This window comes from Erinaceus europaeus, chromosome 8 (genome assembly GCF_950295315.1).
Source record: "Erinaceus europaeus chromosome 8, mEriEur2.1, whole genome shotgun sequence".
Lineage (NCBI taxonomy): Eukaryota > Metazoa > Chordata > Mammalia > Eulipotyphla > Erinaceidae > Erinaceus > Erinaceus europaeus.
In genome coordinates this window covers 113,924,125-113,944,399 of record NC_080169.1, presented here as the reverse complement: position 1 = coordinate 113,944,399, position 20,275 = coordinate 113,924,125, and the positions used below count along the sequence as shown (strand labels likewise).

Here is a 20,275-nt window from a genome sequence, read left to right as displayed (position 1 = left end):
CTATCAAGATCTATTCTGTCTAGAGAGCTGGTACAGGTACACACAGGCGCAGTCCTGGCCCTCCACAGAGTAAACAAGGTAGCAAATCTGTGACATACACTGAATAAACAACTGACATCGAGTGCAACACCACCACATCCAAGCTCACAAACATCACGCTTTTGCCCTAATACACGTGAACCCACTGTTTCGCTACTTGTGGACAGAAATAAGCCCAAGAGAATAAAGTAGTGATGCCATGACAGTCATTACCAAGGTTTATGGCAATAAAAGATCAATAAAAAGAGGGAATGGTAAGAAAAATAGTATCACTCATTTTATATAAAAGGGTATTTTAATTCTTGTTACTAGAAACTATTCAGACTATACATTACACATGATTCAGAAGTGAGACTGTACCAAACAAAGGCCAAAGGAGAATCGTCCATTCTATTACTTCTCTTTGGTCTGGTCGCTCAGAAATATAATGTTATCTGTAAAGAAGGCAGAGGGTAAATATTATTGTTGGGAACTCTTTCTCCACCCTAGTTCACCATTCCCCTCTAAAACACATGTACTTGAGAGCTGTCTGAAGTAAGAATTTTAGACAAGTCCATAAGACATTCATTAAAATTTTTAGATTTATGAGGTACAAACAAAAACTGAAGCTAAAAGTTGGGTTTCAGTGGTTTATCTGACAATTCTGACCATGTTAAATCACTACTGCAGAGTAAGCATTTTTATCCAGAACCATCACATGCTACTTTGAAAATATTCCCACCAGTATGGATCAATCTGTCAACGCCCATGTTCAGCAGGGAAGCAATTACAGAAGCCAGACTTCCCACCTTCTGCAACCCACAATGACCCTGGGTCCATGCTCCCAGAGGGATAAAGAATAGGAAAGCTATCAGGGGAGGGGATGGGATATGGAGTTCCGGTGGCGGGAACTATGTGGAATTGTACCCTTTTATCCTATGGCCTTGTCAGTGTTTCCATTTTATAAATAAAAACTTAAAAATAAAAAATAAAAAAAAGGAAGGAAGAAAAGAAAGAAAGAAAGAAAGTGCTCCCACCCTCCTGATGTTCAAGTAGAACAAGCAAAGAGACAAGTACATCCAGTAAAACTCAAGATCTAAACAACTTTACACAATTCAAAAAGTGGTTATTACATAATGATTAAATATCCATGACTACAGTCTTTTAAACACAGAATTTGTCTGTGAGAATAGTAATTCTCAGGAAAATATATATAAACTGTTACCACTACATAAGATAAAAGTGTCCTGCACTGATGACTTTAGCGACAAGCCTGGTCCTTAGGAGAAAATGTCAAGGCCTATAAAGCATCAACCAATGAGACCCTATTTCCCTTTCAAATGTCACTAGAGACCTCATTTTACGATTAATAACTACATTAATTACTCAACTAGCCAGTTAGTGAATAGAGGGCCTAGATTATGAAGAAACACACAAAATGGCAAAGAACGAGAATCTACTTGATTTGGTTCATAACAATTCACACGATTCGCTCTGTCCACACAAGGGTTACACTAGACTACGAAACTGTGAAATGTTTCACACATACATGAATGACAGAGATTAGGAAAGGTCAGTTATCTTTATTAGAAAGCTCAGTTTTTGAGGGGCCAGGCACTTAGTTAAGCACACTCATTATAGTGCGCAAGGACCCAGGTTCAAGCCCTTGGTCCCCACCTGTAGGGGGAAAGCTTCACAAGTGTTGCAGATGTCTATCTCTCCCCCTTTCTTGTCAATTACTCTCTGTCTCTATCCAATAGTAAATAAATAAAAATGTTTAAAAGCTAGAGAAAGGAAAAGAGAGAGGGGGGAGAAGAAGAAAAGAAAGCTTGTTTTTGACTATTGGTGTCACAGGTGTAGTGCTGTACCATACTGAAGTCTAGAAAAAAATTTTTGACCAACTAGTTCCAGTTGGAGGCAAGGCCCACAGATGTGTGGAAAGACATGACTTGACAAGACACTGAAGGTTTATAAAAGCACAATTATCAGAAAGAACATCAGCCTAAGTTCTGATCAGAAGAGCAGAAAGACACATATGTTTTTTATGGTCAATAAACTTTCAAAGAAGTCAGCAGGAAATTTTATGTTATGATTTTTATTACCAATACAGTTTCCATGGCTGAGGTCTGAACTCTGGAAGAAGGGAGGAAAAAAGGAAAACTCTTCTTCAAAAATGGACTTCTAGCCTCCAGACTTATAAGCATGTAAAAGTCTGTTGTTTGAAAACGAGACTTAATGAAACATATTAAGCAGATAATACAATATGGACTTGATTTATGAAGCTGTCAAGGAATGAAAAACCCTGTGATATGTGGTGGACAATTTCAACAACAATCTCTTAACTTCCACTGTTATACAGTTGTAGCCACATTTTTTAAAAAGACTATCATTCAAAGATACATAATGAAATAGTTATAAATGAGCTAACAGAATGTATAGGAGCCATTTCAAAATAATCCAAGTGGGAAAAAAGTAGTTGGGAACATGGAAAAATTACTACCTATCAGCTGATAATTATGAGCTTTTCACTACTTATCTGTTACACATTTTTTAAAAAATTACCAGTATCATATATATATATATATATATATATATATATACATATATGCATCAGAAGTTCATGAACTAAATCACTGTTACAATAAAATTTCCATTTACCTATTTACAAGTAATATTTTTCACTATTTATACTTAAATAAGTAGTTATCCTACTTTAGTAATTAAATTTTGAAAAAAGTTACTATCTTATTAAAATGCATTTCAAATAAATTATTACTTATACTTAATATTAAAGCTATTTTAGTCAATTATGTATTAAAATATGACTGCTAAATCAATCAAGAAGAAACATCTAGAGGCCTGGGTGGCGGCACACCTGGTTCAGTGAACATGTTCCCATGCGCAAGGACCGATTGAAGCCCCCGGTCCTTCTCTGCAGAGGGAAGCCTTGTGATCGGTGAAGCAATGCTGCAAGTTCCTCTCTCCACTCTTTTCTTTCCTCTCAAACTCTCTCTAGCAGATCAAATAAAAAGAAATAAAAAAACCTCCCCCATTCCCCCCCCCAAAAAAAAAAAAAAGATGAGCAATGGACTCATCATGCAGGCTGCAAGCCCTGGTAGCAATAAAATTTTAAAATGAAAGAGCACTTAGCACCTCACATAATTCTTAAAAATATTTTCAAATGTCCACTTACATATTTCTGTTACAGATAGATATGATGAATAAAAGATACTTAACTCTACAAAACAGTAAGATGTTCTTCTACAGGGAAAAAACAAATGCAATGGAAAAGTAAGATTTTCAAATATGGATGAGCCTTTTCTTGGACTTTTTAATGATGATGATTAAATTACTATTGCATTTATTCTTTGTTTATCTTTTTATCTTTATCATTATCTTTTTTTATCTTTTTTATTTATTGGGTAGAGGCAGTCAGAAACTGAGAGGGTAGAAGGTGATAGAGAAAGAGAGAGAAAGAGAGACACCTGCAGCCCTGCTTCACCACTTGCAAAGCTTTCTCCCTGTAGGTGGGGACCAGGAACTCAAACTTGGGTCCTTGCACATTGTAACACGTCCACTCAACCAGGTGCACCACCACTTGGCCCCACTATTGTATTTATTCTATTAAAGTATGTCAATATAGTTTTCCAGAGGTGGGAGTCTGGCGGTAGCGCAGCGGGTTAAGCGCACGTGGCACAAAGCGCAAGGACCAGCATAAGGATCCCAGTTCGAGCCCCTGGCTCCCCACCTGCAGGGGGTTCGCTTCATAGGTGGTGAAGCAGGTCTGCAGGTGTCTATCTCTCTCTCCCCCTCTGTCTTCCCCTTCTCTCTCCATTTCTCTCTATCCTATCCAGCAACGACTACATCAATAGCAACAACAATAACTACAACAAGGGTGACAAAAGGGAATATTTTTTTTAAAAAAAGGTTTCCAACGGTGTCTATACTATTTTCAAAATGGTTACAGAATTCTTATAATAGTTGGAAAACTCTGCTATAGGAATTATCTTGACTCTAATGTTTGCTTTTTCTATTTGTTTTGTACTTTATTACTGAATAGAGACAGAGACATTAAGAGGGGTGGGGAAGGTAGAGAGGAAAAGAGACAGAGAGACACCTGCAGCCCTCCTTCACCACTTGTGAAGCTTTCCCCCTGTAGATGGCGATCAAGGGCTTGAACCTGGCTGCTTGTGCACTGTAATGTGTACACTTAGCCAGCTGTGCCACCACCTGGCCCCTTTTGTACTTTTTTCTTTTTTTAATGAGAACAGGAATTTGAACAAAATCATCATGTTAAGTATCAAGCAGGTTCTGAAAATATCTGCAGAGCTCTAAGCCATGCGCATTACTGTAACAATACACGCTTAGGCCATGTTCTTCAAAGACATCAAGATTTTCCTAACTCCAAACAGTAAACACTGGCACAGAAAGCTCAATTTATATACTCTACTCAAAAGCTCCTTGTGAACTGAAACTGAGTACAGAGATAAGTTCCTAAAGAATCGATATATACAGAAACTCTAAGCAAGACTACAAAACTCAGTTCTCTGGGGGAGCTGTCCTGCAATACTGTTCCCATCAATACTCAGCCTCAGTTAAAGTTACTGACAAATGTTTAGAAAGGAGGTGTGTGTGGGGGGAAATGACAAGCTATTGCCACCACTGACTTACCTGCTATGATGGTTGTTGCTTGTCGCCTCACATTATTTTTATCTGTGTATTCACCATAGTCTATTTTCCCTTCCACAAATATTCGAGACCTGTTGTTATAAACAAAACAAAGCTTTTACGATAGCGAGTTTAAAATGCTCTGCAAAACAGAACACAGGCAGTAAAGAATATGCACCAGCAGGGGCTGGGTGGTGGCGCACCTAACTGAGCATACACATTATAGTGTGCAAGGACCCAGGTTCAAGTCCCTGGTCCCTACCTGCAGGGGGAAAGCTTTGTGAGTGGTGAAACAGTGCTGCAGGTGTCTCTGTCTCTGTCCCTCTCTATCTCCCTCTGCCCTCTCAATTTCTGGCTGTCTCTATTCATAAATAAAGATTTTTTTTTAATTTTTTTTAAAGAATATGCACTAGGATGAAAGATACATATAATCATACATATCCTCATTTCTGCTACTACTTTAACATATTCTACAGTGTGGCCATAAACTTATTCTCAAGGTACTTAGATTATTAAAATTCAAAATAAAGGGCTAGGGAGACAGCACAGTGGTTCAACAAAAGACTTTCAAGCCTGAGGCTCTGAGGTCCCAGGTTCCAACTCCCAACACCACCCACCATAAACCAGAGCTGAAACTAAATAGAGATGAAATAGAGATGACTCTCTATTTTTACCTCTGTATCTCATTAAAATAAAGTAAATAAAATATTTTTTTAAAACTTCAACATAGAGGTTTCCAGTTTAATATTTCACGTACAGTTCATTACTAAGACTTTTTCTAGAAACTAAACTAGAAATACAACCATACTCTTACCCAATGAAGGGCACATCCCATTCTAGTATCAGTGGAGTCCACCACCAAAAAAGCACAATAAAACAGACAAAACTGGCAAAATACACACGGATTCGTCAAATGTAAGTAAAGCTGAATACAGATTTTCCTTGTAATCCGCTACACGTGATTGTGTATTTGTGTCACGCGTGTCCCTACATTTATAGGGGACAACAGAGGCACACAGGAAGAAATGGTATTACAGCCATGCAAAAAAAAAAAACAGAGATTTTAGGTATTTTAGGTATTATTTTGTCTTTAATTATCACCAGGATTATCACTGGGGCTTGGTACACCTGCATGACAAACTCACTGCTCTCAGCTGCCTCCTCTCCCCCCACCCCCACCCCCTTCTTTCTTTTGCAGAAATAGGTAGAAATTGAGAGGGAAGAAGGGGCTAGAGACACTTGCAGCACTGCTTCACCACTAACAAAGCATCCCCACTGCTGATCCCTACACATGTAATACAAGCGCCCTGCCAGGTGCGTGATCACCTGGCCCGAGATTATCTTTCATGAAATGTATTATATTTCTACAAAACAAGTTTGTCTCTGCACATGCGTGTGAACTATGAACATAATGCTGTCAGACAGCCTTTTGCTTTCTGAAGGTTTGGGAAAGATAATTTTAGAGCATCATCCATCCAAGGAGCCCAGAAGCCAACTACTAATTCCTCACGCGGTAGCCGCTAATATTTTCACTTCTCCACTGCCTCACTTTCCTCTCCGTGTGTACACACTTTATCCACCCTGAGTTAGAAGTTCTCAGAAGGCTAGAGTCACCTTTTTCACACCTCTGGATTAGTCTCACATGCCAGCCACGCATGGGAAACACTCAATGAAGGTCCCAAGTTACCAGCAGCACCGGGAAGAATGGAGCTGAACATGCCGTGTGAGTACACACAATAGCTGCAGAAGCCCCTCTGTAAGGCTGCTCCTTCCTTAACTTACCCCTTTTTGACATACTGATAAGCCACATCTCTGAGGCCCGGCCGGAACACTGATATTCTGTGCCACGTTGTCTTTTGACTGATGTCACCTAAATCACAAGGATGGGAAACAGGATTACAAATGACAACGGACCCCACAAATGCCAAAGGACAGCAGCCAGGCCAGTAAAACCTGTGTCAGCATTTCTAACAGAATTACACAAGATTCTTTCTGAAAGTAGCTTGTTTCTAATCAGATGAGTAGCAATAAAAAACAATTTTTTTTAAATGTCTTGGGGGACGGGCGGTAGCACAGCAGGTTAAGCGCATGTGGAGCTGAGAACAAGGGCCAGCGTAGGGATCCGGGCATAGGGATCCGGGTTCGAGCCCCTGGCTCCCCACCTGCAGGGGGTCGCTTTGCAAGCGGTGAAGCAGGTCTGCAGGTGTCTATCTTTCTCTCCTCCTCTCTGTCATCCCCTCCTCTCTAGATTTCTCTCTGTCCTATGCAGCAACAACAGATATGACAACAGTAACAACTACAATGAGGGCAACAAAATGGGATAAAAATAGCCTCCAGGTGCAGTGGATTCATAGTGTAGGCACCAAGCCCCAACGATAACCCTGCAAAAAAAAAAAGTCTTTGAGGGGTCGAGTGGTGGCACACCTAGTCAAGTGCATGTGCAAGGACTCACTCAGATTCAAGCCCCTGGTCCCCACCCGCAAGGGGGAAGCTTCATAGGTGGTAGAGCAGTGCTGCAGGTGTCTGTCACTCCTTTCCTATCCCTATTTGCTCTGTTTCTCTCTGTCCCGTTAAATAAAATAAAGCTAAAAGGTCTCTTTGAGGGTAGGGGAGATAGCATGATGGTTAAGCAAAGAGAGTGACACCTGAGGCTCCAAAGTCCCGAGTTCAACCACCCCGCCCGCAACCCCATAAGCCAGAGCTTGCTGGAACAGCGCTCTGGGAAATACCCTGGCTGCTGATGAAATGGCAAGTCCAGGCTTTTCTCAGACTCACCTATCTGGTACGCTTCATTGTCCCCTGAGCGCCACATCTCATTTGTTGCCATAGAAAATATTGTGACCGGGTTTTTTCCTTCCACCTGCCTCATGACAGGGTCCTGACCCACTCGTCCCAGTAACTGCACACGATTCAGAGCTGAGAAATAAAATAAAGACTCAATACTGTCCAGGAGGAGAAGCTACAAATACTACCTTCAACCGCATCTTGCCATTAAACAGGACCCAAGTGACAGATCTAAACAAACGTTTAGAAGAATAAAAGGAAGGCAGCTGGGAAGGAAAACAAACGGGACTGTAGTGAGAGAAAACAGCCTCACAAAACAAACGTGCAACTCTCTTATCTTAAATGCTCTTTAAAGTACCTCTTTGAAACTGTGCTTAGGGCCAGGTGGTGGTGTACTCCACAGAGTGCAGACACTACCATGTGTAAGGAACCGGGTTGCAGAGGGGAAGCTTCAGGAGAGGGAAGCAGTGCTGCAGGTGTTTCTCTCCCGTCTATATTTAAAGGTGGGGGACGGCTGTGGTGCACCTGGTAATCGAACAGGCTACCATGTGCAAGGATCCAGGTTTGAGGCCCCACTCCCCACCTGCCAGGGGTTAAGTTTTGTAAGTCATGCAGCAAGTACTGCAGGTGTCTCTCTTGAACAAAGATAAAAGGGGGGTGGGGGAGAGGGGTGGAATGGTCTCCAGAAGCAGTGGATTCATCATACAGGCACCAGCCCCAGTGATAACCCTGGTGACAATAAACTATATCAAGTAAAATGGCTGTGTATGTTTAGAGGAGGGGAGATAGCATAGTGGTTCTGCAAAAGACTTTCACGCCAGAAGTCCCAGGTTTAATTCCCAGCAGTGCCATAAATCAGAGTTGAGCAGTGCTCTGAAAAAAACAAACTGTATGTTTGTAGGCTTAAGAGAACAAATTTGGGAGTCGGGCTGTAGCGCAGCGGGTTAAGCGCAGGTGGCGCAAAGCACAAGCACCGGCATAAGGATCCCGGTTCAAGCCCCGACTCCCCACCTGCAGGGGAGTCACTTCACAAGTGGTGAAGCAGGTCTGCAGGTGTCTATCTTTCTCTCCCCCTCTCTGTCTTCCCCTCCTCTCTCCATTTCTCTCTGTCCTATCCAACAACAATGACAGCAATGATAACTACAACAATAAAACAACAAGGGCAACAAAAGGAAATAAATAAAATAAAATAAAATAAAACACTGGGGAAGTGACTGTACTTTAAAAAAAAATTTTTTTTTTTAAAGAGAACAAATTTGTAGTGGTCCGGGCGGTGGCGCAGTGGATAAAGCATCGGACTCTCAAGCATGAGGTCCTGAGTTCAGTTCCCGGCAGCACATGTACCAGGGTGATGCCTGGTTCTTTCTGTCTCCTGCTATGTTTCTCATTAATAAATAAATAAAGAATTTTAAAAAAAAGTCTTAAAAAAAAAAAAGAGCAAGTTTATAATCTGTAAATCTATTACTACTTGTGGCAAATACCACATAACCTTGGAAAGTCAGATAGTCAGACATTTTGATTCAAGGAAAACCTTTGGCAGAAAAGTAACAAGAGTTAGTGAAAACCGAAAGGGAAGGGGAGAGAGGCCCCACCGAGAGTGGTCCTCTGTAGCTTGACGGAGCAAAGACAGACTGAGATGGTGAGTCAGCACTACGCCAGAAGACCAAAGACAGGCCAGCCAGTGCTGTTCCCTGCAGCACATCTGGAAGCATCAACACACTGCCACAGACAACATACTTTCCGCTTGGAAATCAGCTACTACTCACATCTTTCAAGAACCAAACTGGTCGTTACTTCTGACTGGTGTCTTACAAACTGGTGAAGCACCTAGAGGGGAAACAAGGGAATAAAATCACTTTGACTTGAGACAAAAACAAATGCAGACAGGAGGTGCACGCAGTAGCTCTTCAATTTTTTTTTAAGCTTTTTTCTTTTTGTAATTTAACTGTACTTTAATATGAGGGTGATGCAGAGAAAGATTAGAGCACTGCCTAACTCTGGCTTATGCTGGTGCAGGGGATTGAACCTAGGACCTCAGAATCTCAGGCATGAGTCTTGTTAGACCATTATGCGACTCCCCAGCCCTTTCAACTTTTATGGCACACAATCCACAGGAGACAAGAGGTAGACTTTTTGGACTAGAGAGATTGGTTAACGGTTATGCTAAAAGACAGATGCCCGAGACACCAAAGGTCCCAGGTTCAATCCCCTGTACCACCAGGCAGAGCTGAGCAATGCTTTGGTTTAGAAAAAAAGTACCAAGTATATAAAAAAAGCAAGCCCGGGAAAGTTCATTAATAGTCAACTGTTACATCTGTGGCAACCTTCCTGACTGGTGCTTTTGTGTCTGCACACAGAAAGTAACATCAAATGTTGGAATGTCAGACTCAATGACAGTGCAAAGGGAAAAACTGAGATAAGCAAACCCCGTTCTCTGGGTCAGTACGACATTATGACTGTCAAAAGCAGTCTGTCAATTCCACACAATAGTACAAGTGGCAACAGCAGCTATCTCTGCTGAAGAGCAGCTAAGTGCTATCCTGTCAGTCAATCCTCACTACACACCAGTGAAATGTATTTTAAAAAACCTCCACTTTTACCAATGAGAACATTTGACTACATTAAGTGCACATATAGCCATGCATAAGGACCCAGGTTCAGGCCCCCACTCCCCACCTGCAGGGGGAAAGCTCCACAAGTGAAGCAGTGCTGCTGATGTCTTTCTCTCCTCCTTTCTATCCCCCTTCTCAATTTCTCTGTGTCCTATCAAATAAATGAAGTTAAATATAAATTTAAAGCTGCTAGTCTAGTCGGAGGGCAGATAGCATAATGGTTATGCAGACTCTCATGCCTGAGGCTCCAAAGTCCCAGGTTCAATCCCCTGCACCACCATAAGCCACAGCTGAACAGTGCTCTGGTCAGGGGAAAAAAAAAAAAAAAAAAACTACGGTTTTGTTAATGTCTCCTTTTTTAAATAAATAAGAAAAAAAGTGCTGAAAGAACATAAAGGTTAATGTAGGGGATCCAAGAATAAGGTGAAGATGTGGAAGACACAAACAGACTTTGTGAAATAGCTGATTTAGTCTTAACAGAAGGGAACTATAGAGAAGAACATATAGAATTTGTTGCCTAAATGTAGCAAGGTAAAAGAGGTATTCTTGGCTGGTCCAAGGTTGGCTGGAGTGAGTGGAGTCTAGTCTAAGACGAGAAGCAGCTCTGGATAAGGTAAATCTGTGATGTTGAGACTTTAGAGCTTCTTCTCAGCAGAGACTGGAGGCGGGGAGGGAATCAGTACACAACAGGCAGGTGATCAAAAAAAGGGAACCACACACCTGCTAGAAAAACTCTCAGGCTTGGGAGTCGGGCGGTGGCGCCAAGCACAAGGACCGGAGGGAGGATCCCTGTTCAAGCCCCCGCTACCTACCTGCAGGAGGGTCACTTCACAAGTGGTGAAGCAGGTCTACAGGTGTCTGTCTTTCTCTCCCCTTTCTGTCTTCCCCTCCTCTCTCCATTTCTCTCTGTCCTATCTAAAAAAAGAGAAAAAAAAAACTCTCAGGCTTGACGGCCATTTAGTATCACACTGGGTTAAGTGCACATAGCCCAAGGATCCTAGTTCCAGCCCCCAGCTGGGTGTGTGTGTGTGTGGGGGGTCACTTCACAAGCAGTGAAGCAGGTCTGCAGGTGTCTCTCTCTGTCCCCCTCTGTCTTCCCCTGCTCTCTCAATTTCTCGCTCTCTTCTATCCAATAAAAAACGGAAAACATGGCAGCCAGGAACAGTGTGTTGCTAGTGCCTGCACCAAGCCCCAGCAATAACCCTGGAGGCAAGATAAAAAATTTTAAAAAAACTCTCAGTCTTGAGATTAATTCAGACTTTAGACAGTCTATGCATTTGCAAACATGTGAGTACAAGCACACTGCTTGACAGAGCAGCGATTCCTTCTGTCCAGAGAAATGCACAGGGGAAGTGGTCCTTGCTTCATACCCTACAGACACAGGTAGAACCTCTATCCAACCTGAGCAGCCACCATCAGGCACGGCTAAGCCAGTGCTCTGGTCTTTCTGTATTCTCATCTAAATAAAATAATGATTTTTTTAAAATGATCAAGAAATTGGATGGCTTTAAGCCTATTTTGTCTCAGTGGTGTACTGCACCAGGACAAAGAACTCTGGGGAAGGAAGGGGGGGTAAAGGGGTGAAAGGGACTTGGGGGGTAGAAAAGAGTTTAAGCTGAGGAAGACTGTTCTGCAGACACCCATCATGGGGAGCTGAGAAATTTCAACCGCGTGTCAACAGCGGGGCTGTAAACCATTAACCCCGCTCCCATTCAATGAAAAATAAATAAATCTGACCACCGTGGCGGATGCTAACACGTCTCAGCAAGAACCAGAAAAAGCCATTACCTGCAATACAGGTCTCCGAAACATGGTCGCTAGGGTCTGAACTTTTGGGTCTTCTCCTGAAGAAGAGAGAGAAAAATAAAAAATTTTTTAAAAGGAGTGAGAGAGGGAAACATAAATGCTTCCTCCTGGAGCCAGAGCCAGCAGCATGCATTCATCCGCTGGCCTTATTAAACGTCCCTCCCCACACTGGGTGACTTTCCTGCGACCCCACGTTGCTGGCGGTGGGGTGGAGTGGGACCCTTCCCTCTTCCCAGAGGGTCAAGCGACCCCGCTCAGGTTTGTTTCTCTTCCTCCAACCCACCCACCCCATAAAAAGTTACAAATAAAAGCCGGTGGAGTTGTTCCATATAAACCCGAGGTCAGTGGGGGGACACGGAGAGGACGGGGCTGACTTCCGGGACGCCGTGCCCAGCACTCCAGGGCTGATCATCGAGGCCGCCAGCGGGGACTCGGGTCGGAAACCTGTCGCCGCAGTGACAGCCTCGGTGCTCGTGAGCAAAGACTCAGGACCCCCGCCTCCCGCACCCGCGGGCGCCCCCCGACCAAGTCCCGGGAGTCGCCACCAGCGCTGTGTCCCCGGCACGAGCGCCCGCCCACGTGGAGCGGAAAACACAAACCCGCCTCACCTCCGCGCCTGCCTGCCGCCCTCACCTAAAGCTCCAGCACGACTACCCCCCCAACCCCAGCCAGCCAAGGAATCACTTCCGGGTATAAACTGGACTTAGGGTCACGATAGGACGGAGAAACCGGAAAGCCCGCCCTAAAGAGAGTTGTAGAAATACTGCCGGCCGGCAACCAGGGAAACATGACCCTGAACGCGGGAGTTCCGGGAGCCGCTCTCTGACCTGGAATGGAGAGGGTCAGCGCCACCAAGTGGTGCATTCTACTAGTATCTTCTTTTTCTCTTTCCTCTCTTTGTTTTTTTTTTTTTTTTTTTTTTTTTTTTTTAAGATACCCTACCCTATGATCCTGCAATCCCTCTCCTGGGGATATATCCTAAGGAACCCAACATATCCATCCAAAAAGATCTGTGTACACATATGTTCTTGGCAGCACAATTTGTAATAGCCAAAACCTGGAAGCAACCCAGGTGTCCAACAACAGATGAGTGGCTGAACAAGGTGTGGTATATATACACAATGGAATGCTACTCAGCTGTAAAAAATGGTGACTTCACCGTTTTCAGCTGATCTTGGATGGACCTTGAAAAAAATCATGTTGAGTGAAATAAGTCAGAAACAAAAGGATGAATATGGGATGATCTCACTCTCAGGCCAAAGTTGAAAAACAAGATCAGAAAAGAAAACAGAAGTAGAACCTGAAATGGAATTGGCGTATCGCACCAAAGTAAAAAATTGATTTGATAATCAACAAGACTGTAGGAAAAGAGGGGCACAATTTCACACAATTCCCACTACCAGAGTTTCATATACCTGTTGGAAGCTTTCCTCTTCTTCTGTTTTTTTTAACTTTCTTCTTTATCCCTCTGGGGAGCATGGACCCAAGATCATTATGGGATGCAGAAGGTAGAAAGTCTGGCTTCTCTGATTGCTTCTCTGAGGGACCATCCATACCCCCAGATCAATCCATACCCCTAGCCTGTTTCTACCTTTCCCTAACAGGGAAGGGCTCTGGAGAGGTGGGGTTCCAGGATACATTGGTGAGGTCATCTGCCCAGGGAAGTCAAGTTGACTTTATGGTAGCATCCTCAGCTTGGTGACTGAAAACGTTAAGATATAAAGCAGGAAAATTGTTTATTAATCAATAACCTAAAGGTAACAATATAGTAGATGAGATTTTGGTCTCCATTTTGGAAAAAAAGCTAGTAAATCTATTTTAGGTACATTCCAAGGAGCCCTTTACTATTTTTTTTTAATTTTTTTAAATTTATTTATTTATTCTTTTTGTTGCCCTTATTTTTTTTATTGTTGTAGTTATTATTAATGTCATTGTTGTTGGATAGGACAGAGAGAAATGGAGAGAGGAGGGGAAGACAGAGAAGGGGAGAGAAAGACAGACACCTGCAGACCTGCTTCACTGCCTGTGAAGTGACTCCCCTGCAGGCGGGGAGCCGGGGGCTCTAACCGGGATCCTTCCGCTGGTCCTTGTGCTTAGCGCCACCTGCGCTAAGCCCCCTGCTCTACCGCCCAACTCCCTATGCCCTTTACTATTTTTTTACCTGAGCCTGACAGGTAACATGAAAGTGGGATAAGTATTTTGGGGGGAGAGGATGTCAGAGTTGGAAACAGAACTAGAAAGCTGGGTCGGTGATGAGAATAGCTCCCAAATATGGGGAAATATATAAATACTGTTGATGTAAACCCCATCAATCTGATCTGGGGCTGTATTCAGCACAGGAGCCTGTGTGACCTCAGCATCCCTGTAGGTCTGAGCTCACATTCCATGATCAAAGCTAGGAATATTCTAGGCTACACTCATTCAGGACCAGTCTCCCTCAAGTGGCAGAGTATGTTGACCCAGTCTCCCTTCAGAGAGTGGGGCATTCCCTACCATTGTTGTTCCACACTGAGGGCAAGGTCCTGTAGAAGTCCACAATGGTCCACTATGTTGTTCCCGATGGAGATGACCAGTGATGGTGAAGAGAGGAATCTGTTAAAGGTCTAGGCCTATCATATCTATGTGGGAATCCCAGGATTCCTGACTAGGGCCCCCAGATAATGGGGTAGCCTGGTAGTGACCAAAAGAGCCATCATTAAAGTATTTTGGTCCAATTTTTTATTGAATTACTTTTGCTTCTTTTGTAGATCTGTACCAATTCTATATGGATGTTTGCTAGCACTCACTTGTCTGATGTGCAATGTGCAAATACTTCTCCCATTTACTCAGTTGCCTGGTTATCCTTCTGGACACTTTACTGGTTGGGCAGTGGCCCTACATTCAAGGCTTATGTTCCTTAGAGATGAGAGAGAGAGAGAGAGAGAGAGAGAGAGAAGAATATGGCATGTATGCATGTGTTGTACATGTTAGGTCTCTTTAGCCTTCACTTTTTACATAAATAAAAGTCTCAGCTATAGTCATCAAGTGGGGAAGGTCATCTGGCAATGATTCATCATAGGTGGGAAGCTGGGAAACTGGGAAGCTACAGATAATTTTGTTGCTTAAAAAAAAATTTTTTTTGGCAAGTTTCACTCTACTCATAAATTTTAGATTTTATTTGCTTTTTGTTGTTGTTGTTATCACCAAGGCTGGGGTTTTACTATTCCAGGCCAGTTTTTCCAGATACTTGTGAAGCTTTCCCCCTGCAGGTGGGATTAGGAACATGAACCTGGGTCCTTGAGCATAGTGATATATGTTCTCTACTGGACACACTACCTTTCAGCCTCCACTTATTTTTACCAGAGCACTCAACTCTGCCTTATGGTGGTAAAGGGGATTGAACTCAGAACTTCCTAGGCTCAAGCATCAGAGTCTATTTGCATAATCACATTATCTCCCCCACCTTCAGCCTCCATTTTTATGAGAGATAGAGCAGAGGACAGCTCAGCTCTGACATATGTATTGACCCGTGGTTTCTGGGGTCTCAGGCACTACCACTGGAACTATTTCCCCAGCCCTTCACTTGACTTTCAAATTACTTTTTGCTCAAGCCCATAGCAAAATATAGCCTTTTTTCCTAAACTGATTAGTAACTCCCATTTTAAGCAGTTGAAAGAAAAATTTTAGTAATTCAAGATTAAAATTATGGTTCATACCTTTTAAAGTTTCATTGTTCAGGCTGGAATCCTGACTTTACTTTTCCAAGTATGTCACTAAGTAGCTTTAAATTAGTGATTTCTATAAATTTGTGCATGTGGAACTGGCAAGATGGTTCACCTGGGAGGGTGCCTATAATCATGACACAGTCCGAGTACAGCCCCCACACCACTAGGGAAAGATCCAATGCTGTAGTGTCTTCCTCTCTGTTTTCTCTCCTGAAAAGTCAGTAAGAATAGTGAAACCCCCATGATGGAAAAAATAAAAAATGGTACATGGTAAGAGTTTAATAAGGCACATTATAATTTCTTGGGGTTATCTTTTGCTACCCTAGCATGCTTGTCTTTAAGATATAACAGTAGAAATTTAACATTTATGTGCTAAAGTATTTATCTTCTTCAATGCTACCAGCCCATGGGTGTCAATATTTGATAGTTTGCCATTTAATCATTCCAGGGATAGCCTGTGATCTTAGTAAAGAAAAAGAACTTCCTGGTTGAAAGTGGAGCTTGTTACTGAGACAAATTAACTTCCAAGTTGTTGGGTAGTATGCCAGCTCCCCCGGCTTCTGCTTAACCATATGCCTATATAGGGATTGATCTGATCCCATTAAAAAGCTTTGGTCTATTTACATAAATCACTTTTACATTTACATAAAGCACCACACTCCCTCCAGGGCATTGGTGGTTTAGTGGTAGAATTCTCACCTGCTCCACCCCCTCTCCTTGTCACACCCTGATCCTCTCCTTGTCACACCCTGATCTTCCACCAATCACTTTTTGCTCCACCCTATCTATGTCACATCCTGTTTCCACTCTACTTGGAGAGTATAAAAACAGCTGCTCTTCTGATTAAAGACACTTGGAAATTGCTTTCCGGCTCCGAGAGTTCCAGAGTGTATCTCCTGCGAAGTTAGTGCGGCACGAGTTCCTGATCCCTCTCCCACACAGCAGCCTAGATTGGCTCCAGTTGAGTTCTCTCCAACCCAGAGAGCACTAGCTCGGGAAGAAGCACCCTCAGGCTATCCCGGCACCAAGTAGAATGGAAGAACTTAAATCCCCAGCCCAGGAACTTGTTGGTGGCTCACAACTTGAGAGCACACAACACCATGGTCAAGTCCCTGGTCCCCATCTGCAGGGGAGAAGATACACCAGCAGTAAAACAGTGCTACAAGTGTCTTTCTCTCTCCCCTGACCCCTCTCAATTTCTCTGCCTATCTAAAATATATAAAAAATAGGGTCGGAGTCGGGTGTAGGGCAGCAGGTTAAGCACATGTGGGGTGAAGCACAAGTAGGTGTCTATTTCTCTCCCTCTCTCTGTCTTCCCCTCCTCTCTCCATTTCTCTCTGCCCTATCCAACAACAATGACAATAAAACAAGGGCAAAAGGGAAAATAAATATAAAAAGATTTCTTTAAAAAATTAATTAAATAAATAGGATCCAGGCAGTGGCACACCTGGTTGAGCACACATCTTACCATGCACAAGGACTTGAGTTCAAGCCCTGATCTTCACCTGCAAGGGGGAAGCTTTACAAACAGTAAAACAGTGTTACAAGTGTCTCTCTCCCTCCTTGTCTCCCCTACCTTTTAATTTCTGTCTCTATCCAAATACATAAGCAAATAAAATATATATAAAAGTAAATCCCCAGCCCAGTGAAGACCTGTGTTGGAACATTCAACATAGTGTCTCTGCAGCTACCTACTGCTGTGGCAACTGCCTGCTTCTGTGATGCCCAGAAGGAGTTTCTGGCACCAGGTCTAGGCAGATGCTGGGGTAAACTCTGGGAAACTTGACAGAGAAGCAATCCCAGACTCCAGTGGTAGTAAGTGTACTGTGTAGACCAAAGTATCCAAGTTTAGGGCCAGCGAAATAGCTCACTTAAATGCCATGCATACAACCCAGGTTCAAGCCCAGTCCCCATGGAATTGAAAGAAGCTTCAGTGCCGTGGTCTCTTTCACACTCTGCCTACTCTGTCTCTATCTAAATAATCCATGTCTATTCACCTACATTGCTGAATCACAGATTGCATTTGCCCTGGCACTGCACTGCAAGATACCTGGCTGGGGGTGGGAAGAAAGACAAATGTATCTTTATTCCTTAAATAAAAAGACCAGTTATTTTCATTTTTGCAGCAATGGGCAACTCTATCTCCACTTTGTGAAAAGAATTCCTCATCTCATAGACAGAAGTTGAAAAATAATATCAGAAGGGAAAACACTCAGAACTTGGACAGAAGTTGGTGTATTGCACCAAAGTAAGATTCTGGGGTGGGGGTGGGGGGTTCCAGGTCCTGGAACATGATGGCAGAGGAGGACCTAGTGGGGGGTGAATTATGTGGAAAACTGAGAAATGGTGTGCATGTACAAACTTGTGTTTTACTGTCTACTGTAAACCATTAATCCCAGTAAACAATTTTTTTTAATTCCTCATGCAGACAGAACAAAAGTTGATTGATGGTTTATTCAATTTAAAAAAAAACTTAATTTGCTTTTGACAATTAAGATAATAAGCAAATCTTCCAAACCATTAACAGATTCCTGCATTAACATGACATGAGAAGTTTATTTAAATGCCTTTGTTGACCATGATTATGTTAGAGCCTGACCACTAATTAACCAGCCCTGGGAAGTAGCAAGCTGGACCCTGACACCAAGATGTCTTAGTACCATCCTCCCAAAGTGTCTCTTCCCCCACATAAACTTCTCAATTGATTACATGTTGCAAAGGACAATACCTGTATTTGGTTTGGGATAAAGCTAAAAACATTTACACACACCCTCTGCCTTTAAATAAATATACATATATACAGAAGGGGATGTTTCTATAAAATATGATAAAAACACAGGAAACAAAGACAAATTTGAATAAAATCAAGGAGAAACATGACACCCAGAAAAAAAAAAAATGTAGAGTTACCAGTGGGTCAAGACAAATTGGAGAATCATGACATCAAATCTCCCCGTAAGCACTCTCTACCCAGGGCTTCTCCTACACAAGTTAAAAGCTGCCTTGGAAATTTAGTCATGCTTCTTAGGTCTTATGTCTGCCAACTCTTGCTTCACAGTAAAGCCATTTATCTAACAAATACAATGGCAGGGGAAGAGACTGTCTCCATTCAGAAAACACAACTGGATGAGCCCCTTGGCCCCAAGTGCCTAAGAACTCTTTGAGGAATCCCATCACACAACAGGGAAAACACTGCTGAAATTTAGGCACAGTTTCCTGTAAGCCATTGCTTCAACTCCAAGCAAAATTGTGTTTCTATGTGCAGGAAGGATCCCTGGGATTCTCCATAGGTGATCAGATAACAGCAGTCTCCTGACTTCAGGGGCTTTTTCCTCTTCGTCTTTCAGTTCTCAGGCCATGGTTTATCCTCACACATCAGGGACTTGAGACTTGAGCAAATCATTGAGAGGTAGTGGCAGTGATGTAACCATAGAAAAGAGAAATGGTTACCAGCTGTACCTGGGACCACTCGCTGCTAACAGCGTGCTTTATTGCTTTAGAAATCTAGGCTGTAAAGGCTGAGTGCAGGGTGACTTTTGAAGTCTCTAGGCATGCAAATTGTTTGGCTAAACTTTCATTTGAAAGCCGAGGTTAATGTGGTCAGTCCTGATGGCTGGAAACTCTTGAAATCAAAAGTGTGTTGGTATGAAACAGAATCTTATGGGGAGACCGACTGCCCCCCAGTGAAACTGGAAGACTTTGAACATTTTCTTCCCACCAGGCGTTTGCTGCTTGGCTGTCTGCTGGGGGTCTCGGAGACTCCAGGGTCACTGTGGTGGCCTTCGTGGGGGGAGTGGGCCTTCTGGGCTTCTTTCAGTTCCCTGATAACCAAAGAGGAAACACTGTGTTACTTGATTTCAAAGAAGAGAGACTATTTATGACCAAAACAAACAATGCTCTAATAATATATTTTCTTTAAAAAAAAAAAAAACGGGGAAGCAATTACAGAAGCCAGACCTTCTACCTTCTGCAACCCTCAACGACCCTGGGTCCATGCTCCCAGAGGGATAGAGAATAGGAAAGCTACCATGGGAGGGGGTGGGTTATGGGGATTGGGTGGTGGGAATTGTGTGGAGTTGTACCCCTCCTACCTTATGCTTTTGTTCACTAATCCTTTCTTAAATAAAAAAAAAAAAAAGCTAGCGGGGTGAGGGGGTGGTCAGGCAGTGGCACACCTGGTTAAGCGCTCACACTACAGTAAGCACAAGCCAGGGTTCAAGCCTTTGGTCCCACCAACAAGGGGAAAGCTTCATGAGTGGTGGAGCAGGGCTGCGGGTCTCTCTGTCTATCTCCCTCTCTATCTCCCCCTTCCCTCTCAGTTTCTCTGTCTCTATCCAATAATAAAAATATTTGGGGGGGGCTGAGCTACCAGTAGCACAGCAGGTTTAGTGCACATGGCGCAAAGCTCAAAGACCAGCATAAGGATCCCAGATCAAACCTCAGCTCCCTACCTGTAGGGGCGTCGCTTCACAGGTAGTGAAGCAGGTCTGCAGGTGTCTGTCTTTCTCTCCCCCCCTTGTCTTCCCCTCGTCTCTATTTTTCTCTGTCCTATCCAACAACAAAAACAGCTATAATAACAATAACAACAAGGGCAACAAATTGGGAAAAATAACCTCCAGGAGCAGTGGCTTCATAGTGTAGGCACCAAGCCCCAGCAATAACCCTGGAGGCAAAAAAAAAAAA

At 43.0% G+C, this 20,275-nt stretch overlaps 3 protein-coding genes across 3 annotated transcripts in view; all 3 read right to left on the bottom strand.

Annotated features, from left to right (window-relative positions):
* AGK (acylglycerol kinase) overlaps positions 1-20,275 on the bottom strand; it is a 344,250-nt gene that overhangs the window by 82,204 nt on the left and 241,771 nt on the right. The window lies entirely within an intron of this gene.
* Positions 316-12,565, bottom strand: SSBP1 (single stranded DNA binding protein 1). The gene is made up of 7 exons (XM_060196714.1): positions 12,484-12,565; positions 11,871-11,911; positions 9,237-9,297; positions 7,462-7,602; positions 6,469-6,556; positions 4,690-4,778; positions 316-473 (listed from the first exon to the last, which is right to left on the bottom strand). Exons 2-7 carry the CDS (start codon positions 11,892-11,894, stop codon positions 433-435), a joined length of 444 nt encoding a protein of 147 aa, XP_060052697.1. The 5' UTR covers positions 11,895-11,911; positions 12,484-12,565; the 3' UTR covers positions 316-432.
* The window catches only part of WEE2 (WEE2 oocyte meiosis inhibiting kinase), a 30,762-nt gene continuing 29,737 nt past the window's right edge, over positions 19,251-20,275 (bottom strand). The window contains exon 12 of the mRNA XM_007532086.1: positions 19,251-19,413. Coding sequence (XP_007532148.1) covers positions 19,251-19,413 — 163 coding nt within the window. The remainder of the gene's footprint in view (positions 19,414-20,275) is intronic.